The sequence below is a fragment of the Nycticebus coucang genome, chromosome X (assembly GCF_027406575.1).
Source record: "Nycticebus coucang isolate mNycCou1 chromosome X, mNycCou1.pri, whole genome shotgun sequence".
In the NCBI taxonomy this organism is placed as follows: domain Eukaryota; kingdom Metazoa; phylum Chordata; class Mammalia; order Primates; family Lorisidae; genus Nycticebus; species Nycticebus coucang.
The window spans coordinates 81,667,000-81,683,748 of NC_069804.1; the positions used below are offsets into that span (position 1 = coordinate 81,667,000).

A 16,749-nucleotide genomic window follows, 5' to 3' on the forward strand; every position below is an offset into this window, starting at 1 on the left:
AGTGCTATGGCCTGAGATACTGGGGACTTACTTGGTGTGGTGAGGCTAAATGGCTCTGTCTTGTTTTCAGCTGGTCTATGTCCTATCCTAGTGAATTAGTTACTCTGGGTTGAAGTCTCAGCTATGGAGAAATATCAGTAATTAAGTCATCCCGCCCCCCACAGGCAACAACTGGAAAAAGAAAATCAAATCTTCTTACAACCACACACCCAGAGTACCACTTTGGATAGTCCTTCAGTGATTGGTCCAGTCCGAGAGATCCAAATCAATTGTCCCAGTCAGCACCTGGTCTCATGTGAGGGAGTTCAAAATGTCTCTGGCAACTAGATAGCAGGGATCTGCTGGCAGCTCGAGTATGACTTGTTCTGGTGCTCCATGGAGTCAGACGGACCATCACCCCCCGCCAGCAAATGAATTAGACTGGGAAGGTTGATGCTTCCTTCCCCACCTTGCACCTCTGTCACACCCAGTCACTGGTAAACCTGCAGGGCTATGTTCCAGTTACCTTCAATGAGCAGATGCTCCATGGGTTTGAGCCTGCCTGAATCACATTGAGATCTTACGGCTCCTTGGCCAGGCCTCTGCACTCTGCCATCATCCAGCAGTGGAAGCTGAGGCCTGACAACCTCGGGTGGTTATTGGAAGCTGGGGAGGTTCAGTCAGTTCCAGTCCCACCCCTGATTTATTTTGCTGACACTTATATTTGTGCAGAATTTGTGATTCTGTCCTAGCTATATTCCCCTGTGGACCAGATGCTGTTTGAGTTCACAGAAACTGCGACTCAGCCCCGGTCTGTGCCACTGCCTAGAACTGGTGTTTCTGTTTCCCCTTCAGTCTGTGTTGGGGTGGGTGCCTTTAGAGCTCACACTTGGCTCAGAGTTCCAGCCTCAGCCCACCTGTCTTTGTCTCAGATATGATCCCCTGAGGGCCGGGTGCTTAGCCCTGCTTTGGGAGTATGCTGTCTCTGCACGTGTTCACTAAAGCAGTCCTCTGGCTCAGGGAATATGCTGCCCTGGGAATATGCTGTCTCTGTGCATGCATCTTCAATTCTCCATTCTGTAGCACTCCACCCAGGTCGGTACCACATCAGGCATACCCTTTTCTCATGGGGCCTGTTTTACCGTCCCAGATCTATTCCAGAAGTGTCTGCCACTGGAGAAGATGCCTGGCTTTCTCTGGTTGCCCAGAGAGACAGGGAGTATCCTTCCAAAATATCCCCAGGGGTGTGAGCCCTATTGTTACCACTGTTGCCACTGGTGCTCTGGGCAGGAGGAGGGGGGCATCGCCTCTCCCTTTCCCGTACAGTTCCTTCAGCCCACCGTTTTCTCCTTAACTCAGTGCCCCAGAATCAGCACAGACATGTAATAGCCCATGCCCTGTCCACACCTCTCGAGAAAATGCCCAAGAATCTGGATTCCATGGGGGACAGGCTTCCAGACCTCGGGGTGAGGGTGGATGGGAGTACTGGGAGTACAGATTTGCAGGTAGAGAATATATAGAGTTTTATACAGTTTTATGCCTGGCAGGAGAGTGGCATGGCACCCCAGTAGGGGAAGGAGGTCCAGTTTTTAAAGGGTCTCTCCCGTGGGATAAAATGGGAGGATGTTTGAAGTCTGCTCAGTTGTTTGTAGAAAGTATACTGCGAGCCATCCACTTGGCAATGGATGTTTTACCTATTGTTTGTATTCTTGGGGTCACAGCTCACCTCAGCAGGGTTCATATGCATTCTTCAACCTTCTGTCTTGGCTCAGCTCCAAACCATCAGCTTACTTGCTAAACTTCTGTCCTTTAACTCTCCTCCTAAACGGGAGCCTCTGTGCAAAGCTGGTTCCAGTCGGCCATCTTGCCTCCACCTGGCCTAGACTTTCTTATTATAGACTAATATAGTTCAGATGACTATCCCCTCCAAATCTCATGTTGAAATTTGATTCCCCCAGTTGGGGTTGGGGCCTAGTGGGAGAAGTTTTTGTCATGGGTGTGGTCCCTCACGGATATCTTGGTGCCCTCATCCCGGTAATAAATGAGTTCCCAGATGGCATGGTAGATCATGCCTATAATACTAGCACTTTGGGATGCCAAGGCAGATGGACTTCTTGAGATTGGAAGTTCAAGACCAGCCTGAGCAAGAGTGAGACCGCATCTCTATTAAAAATGGGAAAACTAGCTGGACATTACAGCTGTAGTCTCAGCTACTTGGGAGACTGAGGCAAGAGGATTTTTTGAGCCCAACTGTTTGAGATTGCTGTGAGCTATGATGTCATGGTACTCTGCCTAGGAAAACAGAGTGAGACTCTGTCTTAAAAACTAAAGAAAAATAAATGCGTTCCCATGAGAACTGATTATTTAAAAGAGCCTGACTCTTCCCTTTCCTCCACCTCTTGCTTTCATTTTTGCCATGTGATACACTGGCTCCCCTTAGCCTCCTTGCCATGAGTAAATGCAGTCTGAGGCCATCTCCAGAAGCAGATACTGGTGCCATGCTTAACATTCTGCAGAACTGTGAGCCAAATAAACCTTTTTATTTCTTTATAAATACTCTGCCTCAGGCATTTCTTTGTAGAAACACAAAAATGAACTAAGACATAGTCTGTGCCTTTTAAAATTCTATCATGTGATACTCTTTGCTTTGAATTCTACTTCATTTGACATTCTTATAGTCACATCTATTATTTTTTGTTTTTCAGACTTTACTTTGACCATCTTTCTCTTTGTAATCTTCCTATATCATTTTGTTATATTATAGGCAATATACCAAAGTCTGACAATTAAGCTTATGAACTCATCCTAGACAAGGTGCTACATACCTCATTACTGAATATCACACTGTTACCTTCAAAGTGCTCCCCTTGGGAATCTATGAAGTGATGCCAGCACCTGATCTATGGTTCAAAGCAATTCTGGAACTGGAATAATTTTCTGGAATGACTATCACAGCAGTCATTGTATGTGACACAAAAATACACAATAACAATTATGAACACCACTCAGAAAGACTCAGCCACACGTTGACATGAATATAGCTGTGAGACACTGATATACCAAAGTTATGAAACCTTACCAAGTTTTTTGTATAGTTCTGCCAACATAAGCACCAGGTGGCAAGTTCACAAACTTGTCAGACCTGCATATGATGACATCTCTGATGAGAGAATATGAATTTTGTCTATGGTTTAAAATAATAATTTGGTGATGTACCACAGTCATATTAAGTTTTTTATATATGGCAAAAATAGACCAGACTTCCTTACCCCATAGTTGATGCAAACAAGAAAGAAAAATTACCTTTGCCATTCCAACTGAACTGGCATTCAATTCTGAGATCCCCTGGTTAGTCTTGTCTCCACGTTCCCATATCCCAAAGTCCTGTCATAAATTAACAAAATATACCATTAACAAGTCATAACTAGACAATACTCACTAGATGCACAACCCTTGAATAAAAGACATCACTAGAAGCTAATGTGCTATATATCTATACACATACAATGCTTACTAAGGAGATACCATTCAGTTGAATGGTCCCTGCAGCTAATTTTCCAGAAATTTTAAATTCTTATTGGGGCATCTTAGAAGTTAGAAGACTCCTCAACAGTTAATCAGGAGGACTAGGAACTATAACTTTGTCCATTTAGAGAGGAAATTCTCAAAAGTTTTCATCAAAGCAAATACCCAAGGTATCTAGAAGAAAGAGCCTAAATAGAGAATTTTACTCTCTATTGACATTGTTCATGTACCATGTACCAATCTATAAGTTTTAAATTATTCTGTTCCTTAATCTTTACATTTTATATATGATAAAACTGAGGTACAAAGAGAGGTTAAGTGACTCACTCAACATTAATAGCTAATAACTGACAGAGCCAGGATTAGTCTCCAAGTAATCTCACCCCAAAGGCTATACTCTCTTGGCCATAGTTCTATACATCCTCTCAACGATATAACTTTGAAAATTACTTTTTGAAATTTTTTTATTTTGAAATAACTTTAGACTTACAGAAAAGTCACAAATAGTATACAGAATTCCCATATACTTTTCATTCAGCTTCCCCTAATGTTAACATGTAATGTAACCAACCATAGTATAGTCATAAAACTAAGAAATTCACGTCAGTATAATACTATTAACCAAACTGTGGCCTTTATTCAGATTTCATCAGGTTTTCCACTAACAGCCTTTTTGCATTCCAGGATCCAATCCAGAATTTCATATTGCATTTGTTATTTCTACTTTCTCTCTTCCATTCAATGATAGTTCAAGATTTGTCATTGATGACCTTAGGACTTTTTGAAAATTAGTGATCAAGTACTTGGTAGATTTCCCTCAATTTGGGTTCATTTGATGTTTTCTTGTGATTGTACTGAGGTTATGCATTTTTGGCAATAATACATATCACAGATATATCAGACATTATACAGGTCCTCAAAGTATCAAAGCAGGGGTATATGATGCATCTTATTCCTGGTGATGTTAATCATTATCACTTGGTTACTGTGGTGTCTGCTGACTTTCTCCATTCTACTGTTAATATTTTCCCTTTTTAATTAATAAATATCTTGAGAGAGATACTCTAAGATTTTGTAAATATCTTGTTCTTCCTCATTCACCCATTAATGTATCCATTGGTGGATAGTGGTGCTTTCTTGGTAATTTTTCTAGTTTCTTCATTATTTCTACAATCATTAATTGCAATTCTCTATGAAAGGGATGTCTTTTCTCCTCCATCTATTTATTCATTTATTTATTTACTTATTTATTTATATCACTAGAAATTTATGGATATTTAGGATTCCTCTGGCTTGTAATAAATTATTATCACTATTTCATTGCTCAAATTGTTCCAGCATTAGCCATTGGGTATTCTTTTTTTTTTTTCCTGTTTCCTTTTTTAAAAATTTCACAGTGTTAGAGGGGTTCACATTTTTTGTTTAAATACATTGTTTTTGTATAGAGTGAGTCAAAGTTATACATGTAAGTCTGTCCTTCATGCAGATAATGTGCACTGTACTCAATAGATGTGAATTTACCCATCTCCTCCTTCCACTTTGTCCCTCCCCCAGCTTGATTTTCATTGAGATTTAATACAGTATGTGCACTTCAGTGTTGATCTATTAGTTCTAATTTGACCTTGAGTACATGTGTATATTTCTCCATTCTTGTTATGTTTCACCTAGAAGAATTGTTTGCAGTTCCCTACAGGTTGTCCAAAAAGATACTAGATTGTAATTTTTTTATGGCTGAGTAGTACTCCACAATATGCATATATCACATCTTATTAATCCTTTTATGTATTGGTGAGCACTTGGGTTGTTTCCGTGTATCTATGATTGTTAATTGTGCTGCTATAAACATCTGAGTGCTGGTGTCCATTTTATAAAATTACTTTTTTCCCTTGGGTGTATACTTAGCAGTGGGATTGCTGGATCAAATGGTAGGTTTACATTAACTTCTGTGAGGTATCTTGATACAATTTTCCATGGAGGTTACAGTACTTTGCAGTCCCACCAACAGTGTATAACAGTTACTTTTTCTCTGCATCCATGCCAGCATCTGTTGTTTTAGTACTTTTTAATATAAGCCATTCTTGCTGGAGTTAGGTGGTATCTCATCTTGGTTTTGATTTCCATTTCCCTAATGATTAGGGATGTTGAGCATTTTTTCATGAATTTGTTGGCCATTATTATATCTTCATTTGAAAAGTTTCTGTTCATGTCTTTTGCCCACTTTTTAATGGGGTTATTTGGTTGTTTCCTGCTGATTTGCTTGAGTTCTTTGTAGATTCTGGTTATCAGTCCTTTATCAAAATATATAGCATAAAAATATTTTCTCCCATTCTGTGGATTGTCTATTTGCTCATTGGATCGTGTCCTTGGCTGTGCTGAAGCTTTTTTAATTTGATCAAATCCCATGTATTTATTTTTGGTGTTGCTGTGATTATGCAATAAGGACAATTAACAAAATAGGCATAGATGGGACTTACCTTAAAGTTATAAAGGCCTTATATGACAAACCCATTGCCAACATCATATTGAATGGGGAAAAATTGAAAGCATTCCTGGTTAGAACTGGAACCAGACAAGTTAGCCTACTGTCTCCACTTTTGATCAACATAGTGCTAGAAGTCCTACCCAGAGCAATCAAGGAACAAAAGAAAATGAAGGGTATTTAAATGGGGAAAGAAGAGCTCAAATGATTTCTCTTTGCTGATGACATGATCTTATATCTTAAAAAATACCAAAGATTCAGTCAAAAGACTCCAGGAGTTGATAAATTCAGTAAAATCTCAGGTGACAAAATAAATATACACAAATCAGTAGCTTTCATATACTCCAATAATAGTCAATCAAATAAAAGATACAATAATTTTCTCAGTGACAAGAAATAAAATAAAATACCTAGGAATATACTTAACAATGGAGGTGAAACTCTGAGGAAAGAAATTATAGAAAGTGTAAAGTGATGGAAAAATATACCATGCTCATGGATCTTCAGAATCAACATTGTTAAAATGGCAATACTATCCAAAGTTATTTACAGATTCAATCCAATTCCAATTAAAATACCAACACCATTTTTTTGCAGATCTAGAAAAAATAGTCCCATATTTCATATGAAAGCACAAAAGATCCCAAATAGCCAAAGCAACCTTGCACAATAAGAACAAAGTGGGAGGCATCACTTTACCAGACTTCAAGATACACTACAATGCTGGGGTAACCAAAACAGCATGGTATTATCACAAAAACAAAGCCATATACCAATGGATTAGAACAGAGAACCCAGATATGAAATCTACATATTCCCACCTGATTTTTGACAAAACAAATAAAAAGATACATTAGGGAAAAAAAATCTCCATTGAATAAATGGTGCTGGGAAAACTGGATAGCTACATGCAAAAGACTAAAGCAAAATCCATACTTCTCTCCACTTAGAAAAATTAACTTACAATGGATAAAAGATTTAAACTCAATATGGAAATCTGTAAGAATCCTAAAAGAAAATGTTGGAAAAACTCTTATCAATTGGCCTAGGCAAAGAATTCATGAAGACCCCCCAAATCACTGGATATTTCTTTGAGGTTGTTACTGTGCCCTTTTGACATGCTCCATTCCTTTTTGAGCACTTCTTCACTTTTTGGCACTAGAAAATTTTCCAATTGCAGATTGTACTTTTCCTGCTCCACTCCTGGAATCAACCACATCCACAAGAATCCCTACTTTAGTTTGTTAGAAAATGATAGATTTAAGACCTGGGCAGTGTGTATTCTCATTGTCACTGGCGTGTCATTGCCTCTAAACCCCGTCATTGAATGGAACTTGGAAACAGACATATACACATGTATTTTTCTTTGGCACTCTTTTTAATCTGAAGAAAATATGACAGTTAACATTTGGAAATTCTAAATAGTATTAACAAAGGTTATTTCACCACTCTACTTTGAACTTTGATATATTTAAACATTTCTTTTTTATTTTTATTGTTTGGGATTCATATAGAGTACAAGAAACCAGGTTACACTGATTGAATTTCTTAGGTAAAATCCCTCCTACAATTGTGTCTTGCCCCTGAAAGGTGTCTCACACATCAAGACCCCATCCCCTCCCTCCTTCACTCTCTCCACTCTTCCTTTCTCCTATCCCTCTCCTTCCCTCTCTCTGCTCTTACTTTCCCCTACCCACTCCCTCCTTCTCTCTCTCTGCTCTCCCCTTCCCCCACCCCACCATGTACTAGGTCATTAATTGTCCTCATATCAAAATTGAGTACGTAGGATTCATGCTTCTGCATTCTTGTGATGCTTTACTAAAAATAATGTGGTCCACTTCTATCCAGGTTAATACAAAGGATATAAAGTCTCCATCTTTTTAAATGGCTGAATAGTATTCCATGGTATACATATACCACAGCTTATTAATCCATTCCTGGGTTGATGGGCATGTAAGCTATTTCCACATTTTGGTGATTGTAAATTGAGCCGCGATATATAGTCTAGTGTAAGTGTCCTCATGGTAAAAGTATTTTCTTCCTTCTGGGGAGATGCCCAGTAATGGGATTTCAGGATCAAATGGGAGGTCTAGCTTGAGTTCTTTAAGGGTTCTCCATACTTCCTTCCAAAAAGGTTGTATTAGTTTGCAGTCCCAACAGCAGTGTAAAAGTGTTCCTTTCTCTCAACATCCATGCCAGCATCTGCAGTTATAAGATTTTATAATGTGGGCCATTCTTGCTAGGGTTAGATAATATCTCAGGAATGTTTTAATTTTCATTTCTTTGATAATTAGAGATAATGAGTATTTTTTCATGTTTGCTAGCCATTTGTCTGTCTTCTTTAGAGAAAGTTCTATTCATTTCTCTTGTCCTTTGATATCAGGGATTATTGGCTTTTATCATGTGGATTAAATTGAGTTCTCTATAAATCCTAGTTACCAAGCTTTTGTCTGATTCAAAATATGAAAATATCCTTTCCCATTGTGGAGTTTGTCTATTTGCTTTGGTGATTGTCTCCTTAGCTCTACAGAAGCTTTTCAGTTTAGTTAAGTCCCAGTTATTTATTTTTGATGTTGTTGCAATTGCCATGGAAGTCCTCTTAATAAAGTCGTTCCCCAGGCCAATATCTTTCAGTGTTTTTCCTATGCTTTCTTTGAGTATTATTATCATTTCATGCCTTGAATTTAAGTCCTTTATCCATATTGAATCAATTTTTTGTGAGTGGAGAAAGGTGCAGGTCTAGTTTCAGTCTTTTACATGTGGATATCCAGTTCTCCCAGCATTATTTATTGAATAGGGATTCTTTCCCCCACTGTATATTCTTGTTTGGTTTATCCAAGATTAGGTGGCTTTAAGATGTTAGTTTCATCTCATGGTTTTCAATTCGATTCTGAATGTCTATGTCTTTATATTTGTGTCAGTACCATGCTGTTTTGACCATGATGGCCTTATAGTATAGCCTAAAATCTGGTATGCTGATGCCCCCAGCTTTGTTTTTATTAATAAGAACTGCCTTAGCTAAATGGGTTTTTTTTTTCTGGTTCCAGACAAAACAAAGAATCATTTTTTTCCAAGTCTTGAAAGTACAATGTTGGTATTTTAACAGGATGGCATTGAATGTGTAGATTGCTTTGGGAAGTAGAGACATTTTAACAATGTTGATTCTTCCAAGCTAAGAGCATGGTACATTCTTCCATTTGTTAATATTCTCTACTACTTCCTTTCTTAGGGTTTCATAATTTTCTTTATAGAGGTTTTTCTCCTCTTTTGTTAGGTATATTGCTAGGTATTTCATTTTTTTTTTTTTTGGAGCTACTGAGAAGGGTATTGTATCCTTCATTAGCCTCTCACCTTGGCTGTTGGCATATACAAAGGCTATTGACTTATGGACAACAATTTTATATCCTGACACATTACTGTATTTTTTGACGACTTCCAGGAGTTATGTGGTTGAGTCTTTATGGTTTTCTAGTATAAGATCATATTGTCAGCAAGGAGGGAGAGTTTGACCTCCTCTGCTCCCATTTAGATGCCCTTTATTTCCTTCTCTTGCCTGATTTTATTGACTAGAACCTCCAGCACTATATTGAATAGTAATGGTGACAAAGGACAACTTTGGTTCTGGTTCTAAATGGAAAAGCTTTCACCTTTATTCCAATCAGAAATATTAGTGTGGGTTTGTCATAGATAGCTTCAGTCAGTTTAAGAAATGTGCCACCTATGCCTATATTCTTCAGCGGTCTAATTAGAGAAAGATGCTGGATTTTATTGAATGCTTTTTTCTGCATCTATTGAGAGGATCATTGGTCTTTGTTTTTGCTTCTGTTCATATGGTAAATAACGTTTATGGACTTGTGTATGTTCAACCAGCCTAGCATCCCTGGGATGAAACCTAATTGATTATGGCTTATGACTTCGTTGACTAGAAGCTATAATCTATTGGCTAGGATTTTGTTGAGAATGTTTGCATCTATATTCATTAGTGAAATTGGTCTGAAGCTCTCATTTTTGGTTGAGTGTTTTCCTGGTTTTGGTATCAGGGTGATGTTTGCTTCATAGAACATGTTGGGGAAGATTCCTTCCTTCCTCAATGTTTTAGAAGTAATTTCTAAAGTATGGGAATAAACACTTCTTGGAAGGTTTGATGGAATTCTGGTGTGAAGGCATCCAGACCAGAGCATTTTTTGGTTGAGAGATTTTTTTATTGTTTCTTTGATCTCAATGCTTGAAATCAGTCTTTTCAGGAGATCTACTTATTCCTGGCTAAGTCTAGGGAGAGGGTGTGATTCCAAATATTGATCCATTTACTTCACATTGTCAAATTTCTGGGCATAGAGTTTCTTATACTATTCAGAGATAATCTCTTGTATCTCTGTCATATCAGTTTTATTTCCCCTTTATCATTTCTGATTGAGGTTACTAGAGATTTTACTTTTCTATTTCTAGTTAGTCTGCCCAAAGGTTTATCTATTTTATTTATTTTTTCGAAAAACCAACTCCTTGTTTCATTAATTGTTTGAATCATCCTTTTTTTTCCAATTTCATGAATCTCTGATTTAATTTTGGAAATTTCCTTTCTTCTGCTGGGTTTACACTTAGATTGTTCTTCTTTTTTCAATTCCACAAGATGGCTTGTGAGTTTGTTGATGCACTCTCTTTGTGTTTTTGGATGTAGGCATCTTCTGTCATTCACAACATTTATTTATAGGTATAATCCTCTGTAGTAGCTACCCCATGGTCCCTCACGGGGACTGGTTTTTCATGTTGCCAGGATTTTTCTGCTGATTTTTTTCTCATAAGTGTTTTCTTGTCCTAATTTTCCTTTCACTTCCTTTTGCTCTTCAAGTTACTGTGCCTCTGGCCTAAGGTTTCGATGATTCCTTTTGGTACAGGACCAAAAGGATGACAAGACTGAGGACCAAGAAGGGAAAAAAAAACATGTTTTAAGAAAAGAAAAAAGAGAATGAAATGGGTGTGAGTAAAAGGTAATACTCACAAAAAGAAGAGAGGCACAGAAATAGGGAGAAAGGAATAGTAAAGGTGTACAGTAGAAGGTACAGTTGGGTTGACCCAACCTTAAACCCCAAACCTCTGGGGGTGCTAGGTTGGGGGGTTCCCTTTAGGGAAGCATCTCTTTGCCAGCCTGTTAAGACACAGTTCCCCACCTCCAGCAAATAGCTAGGAAAGACAAAAAATACTAAATTAAACTAAAACAAATAAACAGAAAACCTTACTGTATAAAATTGGCAGAACAACCAAATAATAGGAGCAGAAACACTAGCATAAATGAAGTTTTTATTATTAAAGAAGGAAACAATGGAAAATTATATTTAAACTAGAAAAATGAAGAAAGAAAAGAAGAAAAATAAAAAGAAATCTAGAGGGGAAAACGTTGAAATAAAAACAAACATATAAAAAACCCAAACCAATAACAAAGTAGTATATATATCTTGCTGAATATTGTCTGGGCAACAGGTGATCTTCTAGGGTATGAGGCGTTAATCACAATGCTAATATAGGCGTATGAGACAGAGACTATAGGCCTTTGCTGATTTCTTAAACCCCACAGGATTGAGAGCCTAAATCTCTCCTCACCCCGCTTAAAAGACTCTTTAAACCATTAACCTTGTCTAAGCAGAAGCTTTGCGAGGAAAGCACAGCTGACCTGTGGAATTAGAAGGCAAAGTAATTAGTCAACAAATAGTGTCTGTTTGTATCAAAAATGTCAATGTTAGTCTTGGCAGAATATGGAGTAATAGGTTCCAGATTTGCCCTCCCATTTCAAACAACCAAAAAATTATTGATGGCATAATAATTTTCCATACAGTGAACACGAATATCATGTAGTGAAGGACAGTGATCCATGAGAAAAGGAAACAAATAGTATGAGTTCTACAATTGCCCAAGATTACAGTTTTAAGAGATTCTCGGCCATAGTTCAGGGAGAGGAAACTCGGAGAGCCTGGAAAACCCCTTGAATTGAAACTCAGGGAGAGCCCAGAAGACTCCTTGAGTTGAGGGAATGGAGCTGAGAGTACAGAGGCACCAAGATACCTATAATTTGCAGGACACGTTATGGGAAAGAAAGAGCTACACAGAGAACTCCAGAAATCTGCAGAGGTTCCTGCTCAAGTATTTAGCAGAATAATGATCAGTTGTATGTATGTGAGAAAATTACCTGAGAATGGGGAAAAAAACCCCTATAGGAATTAGAAGGAAAAATATCTAGTGTTTTCACAGGACTGGAAATAGTGCCTGTCCCAACTATCAAGACTAGAAAACCTCATAATTCAGGGAACATCAAGTGCAGTATTCAGAAGATTCTTGCCTAAATAGTGGGAATAGTTAGCCCTAGACTAGACTTGACTCTGTACCTACATAATGCATCTTAAAAGCAAGAAAGGATCAAACTGTTTTCAACTAGCTTAACTGGATCCCTGCAAAAAACTCAAGCATATATATAGGAATAAAAAAAAGGCAGGATGCAACAAGGTAAGGTTTGTGATGTCTAGCATCCAATAAAAAATTATTTGGCATGCAAAGGAGCAGGAAAACACAGCCAATAATAAGACAAATCTAACATATGGCTTCTTTCCCTAAGCATAATGCCTTTGGGATTCATCCATGTTGATACACGGGTCAATAGCTCAGCCCTTTTTAATGTTGAGTAGTATTTCATTTTCTGGATATACTGCAATTTGTTTATCCATTTAGTTGTTGATGGACTAATGACTTTAGACTAATGACTAAAAAATGATGCTAGTCTAAAGAAAAAAATGCATTCTGATACAGCATTTAACTTAAATTATTTTACAGAGAATATGTTAAATATATTGTGATTTAATGTAATTCTACTTCATATGGTAGTTGTAAAGAAAAACCATCTTTTTGGTATAGTAAGTAATGAATCAATGTATATAGATAATATTAAACAAATGACTCAATTTTATTTCTAAGTAGCTAACTGACCCACAATACTCCCTAGCTATCCTAATCATGTTTAAGACCTCTAACCATTAGAATAAGATAATGATTTAGACCCAAACACAAACCATGAGATATCATAGGGTTTGAAAAGGAAGGCATAGCATCTTGATCATCTTGTCTCGGTAACCCCCTTGGTGAAAGGGCAAAAACAGAAGATGACAGATTTTAGTAAAGGAAGGGGGTAAAGACAATTTCTGCAGGAAAACTTTAAGGTTGATTCACTATGAGAGCTAGCATTAGGAAAAGGACTGGCTTCCCCAGTATGCTTAGGGCTGGGAAAAATCAACATTGTTAAAATGCCCATACTACCCAAAGCAATCTACATATATAATGCAATCCCCATTAAAACACCAACGTTATATTTTGAAGAGCTTGAGAAAATAGTACTTTGTTTCAGATGGAACCTGAAAAAACCTTGAATAGCCAATACAATGTTAAGAAACAAAAACAAGGGCGGCGCCTGTGGCTCAGTGAGTAGGGCGCTGGCCCCATGTGCCGAGGGTGGCGGGTTCAAACCCAGCCCCGGCCAAACTGCAACAAAAAAATAGCCAGGTGTTGTGGCGGGCACCTGTAGTCCCAGCTGCTCGGGAGGCTGAGGCAAGAGAATCATGTAAGCCCAAGAGTTAGAGGTTGCTGTGAGCCGTGTGACGCCACAGCACTCTACCCAAGGGTGGTACAGTGAGACTCTGTCTCTACAAAAAAAAAAAAAAAAAGAAAAACAAATCTGAAGACATCATATTATCAGACTTCAGGTTATACTACAAGTCTATAGTGATCAAAACAGCAAGGTCTGGTACAAAAACAGAGATATAGATCTATGGAATAGAATAGAGAACCTACAGATGAACCCAGCCACATATTGCCATCTGATCTTTGACAAGGGGGAAAAGAATCCCTATTCAATAAATGGTGCTGGGAGAACTGCTTAGTGACATGTAGAAGACTGAAACTAGACCCATTCCTCTCACCACTGACAAAAATTGACTCTCACTGGATAAAAGATTTAAATTTAAGACATGAAACCATAAAAATTCTAGAAGAAAGTATGGGCAAAACTCTGGACAAAATTGGCCTGGGGGGAAAGATTTTATGAAGAAGACCCCCTGGCAATTACAGCCAACACCAAAAGTAAATGAATGGGACATGATCAAACTAAAAAGTTTCTGTACAGTTAGGGGACAACAAATAAAGCAGGCAGACAACTTTCAGAATAAGAGAAGATATTTGCATGCTATAAATCTGACACAGGGCTGATAACTAGAGTCTACAGAGAATTCAAATTAATCAACAAGAAAAGAGCAAACAATCCCATTTATAAGTGGGCAAGAGACTTTAACAGAAACTTAACTGAAGATGACAGACAAATAACCAACAAACACATGAGAAAATGCTCATCATCCCTAATCATCAGAGAAATGCAAATCAAAATCACTCCGAGATATCACCTACCCACAGTGAGAGACCACAGGATAAAATCCCATATCTCCAGATGCTGGTGTGGACGAGGAGAGAAGGGAACACTTTTGCACTGCTGGTGGGAATGCAAACTAATACAACCTTTATGAATAGAAGTATGGAGAATTCTTGGGCAGCACCTGTGGTTCAGTGGGTAGGGCGCTGGCCCCATATACCAAAGGTGGAGGGTTCGAACCCGGCCCCAACCAAACTGCAACAAAAAATAAACAGGCGTTGTGGTGGGTGCCTGTTGTCCCAGCACTTGGGAGGCTGAGGCAAGAGAATCACCTAAGCCCAGGAGTTGGAGTTTGCTGTGAGCTGTGATGCCAAAGCACTCTACTGAGGGTGATAAAGTGAGACTCTTTCTCTATAAAAAAAAAAAAAAGAAAAGAAAAAGAAAGAAAAGAAAAGAAGTATGGAGAATTCTCAGAGAACTAAAAATAGACCTTACATTTGATCCCCAAATCCCATTACGAGGTATCTACTCAGAAGGAAAAACATTTTACCACAAGGACATTTGCAGCTCAGTTAACTGCCAAGACATAGAATCAACCCAAGTGCCCATCAACCCATGAATGGATTAACAAACTGTAGTATATGTATCCGTGGAGTACTACCCATCCATAAGAAAAGATGGAAACTACATCTTTTGTGTTTACCTGGATGGAGTTGAAACACATTCTTCTTAGTAAAGTACCATGAGAATGGAAAAACAAGTATTTGTTGTACTCAATAATAATATAAAACCAATATATAAACAACTACACGCCCACATGAAACAAAAACACAAGTATATTCTAGTGATGGGAAGAGGGGAAAAGGAGAGGAAGGAGCATGATTGGCAGCGTCTTACCCAATATGCACAATGTGAGGGTGTTCAGCAGGCCCCTGGGTGAAGGGTTCAACTACAACTTGAACTTTACCTTGGAAATGAACAGTGTAACCTAAATATTCGTATCACAATATTAATCTGAAAAAAAACGGTATGTTTAAAATCCATTTCAAAATGAGTACTTACAGCAGTTTTATATGCTGCTTCAATATAAAACACAAGGTTCTGTATGAAATTGACCTCATCTTGGCTGTGGATGATATGGAGTCCTAAGGAAAAGGGAATAAAGATAGAGAACTGATCAATTATCTCTACAAGCTTTATACATAGCCATAGTGACTAAGTGGTAATCTAACTCCTGCTTAGCAACAATGGAAGTTACACTTTGATTTCTTAACCATAAAAACAAGATCACAAATCACTTCTAAGCTAGTCTCCAACTAAGTGAGATGTGGGCATATTTTAAAATGGAATAATTTCAACTGTTACTTATAGATTTTCATAGATAGTCTCTGACTCCTAATTCTATAGTAACTCATTTATAATGTGCTTATATGTACAAACTCAGGCACATGAAAAATACATTTCAAAGAAAAGTTGGAAGGAATCCAATCACTAAATAAGCAAAAAGTATATAAAATTACGATTTTTAAGGCAGACTTAAATCTACATTTTTTGAGTAAAAATGATAAGCATTCTAAATGTAAGTTATACAAAGATAGTTATAGCTTACACATAGAGGTGTTTTGCCTGAATTATCCATTTACTTTTTACAACAACCCTCTACTTTCTTCATGGGGCTTAGAGAAGTTAAGTATTTTCCTACAGTCATGTAACAAACAAATAGTGGAACCAGGACTTAACTGACTTCTGTTTCACTCCTCCTAATATGTACCATATGATACATTTTTGTTAACACCAACCCCTGCAACAGACCTAGAAAAATATATACCAAGAGGATGCTAGTAGTAGTTATTTTTGGTGGTGAAGTTCATGATAGCTTTATTTTTTCTTTTTTGGATATCTTGGCAATTTTTCAGTATTCTACAATGAACAGGTCCTATCTTTTATATTAAAAGTTATATTATAAAGCAAAACCACATTAAATAAAGAAGAAAATGGCAGGATGCATTTTACAAAATTTTGTAGAAAATTATTAAATCTTAAGCACTAAAACTTTTCATACTTGTAAAATTTACTAAATAATTAACTTTTAAAACATCTCTTTTGAAACAACAGATATTACTGTGTACATTATCTAAAGACTTTGCTTAGACTACTTGATTTAATCAAATTAAGAAATTATTTTAAAATTGAAAAATCAGTGGGATTGTTTTTCTTTTCCAGTCTATAAACAAAGAGGAAGAAAAAGTGAAGATCAAGTTAACTATACAGACTAAACTTTTAAGTTTCTCATGTTTTCCTGGAGGAAGCTACTATATTTAAACAAAAAGTATAACCACATTTTTGACAAAAACACGTATGCTGGTTT

General features: G+C 37.4%; 1 protein-coding gene across 2 annotated transcripts in view; it reads right to left on the minus strand.

Annotated features, from left to right (window-relative positions):
* PHKA1 (phosphorylase kinase regulatory subunit alpha 1) overlaps positions 1-16,749 on the minus strand; it is a 397,078-nt gene that overhangs the window by 347,368 nt on the left and 32,961 nt on the right. For both annotated transcript variants that reach the window (XM_053580169.1, XM_053580168.1), the window contains 2 exons: positions 15,444-15,526; positions 3,283-3,363 (listed from right to left, as the gene is read on the minus strand). In XM_053580169.1, the coding sequence (XP_053436144.1) occupies positions 3,283-3,363; positions 15,444-15,526 (164 nt within the window). The remainder of the gene's footprint in view (positions 1-3,282; positions 3,364-15,443; positions 15,527-16,749) is intronic.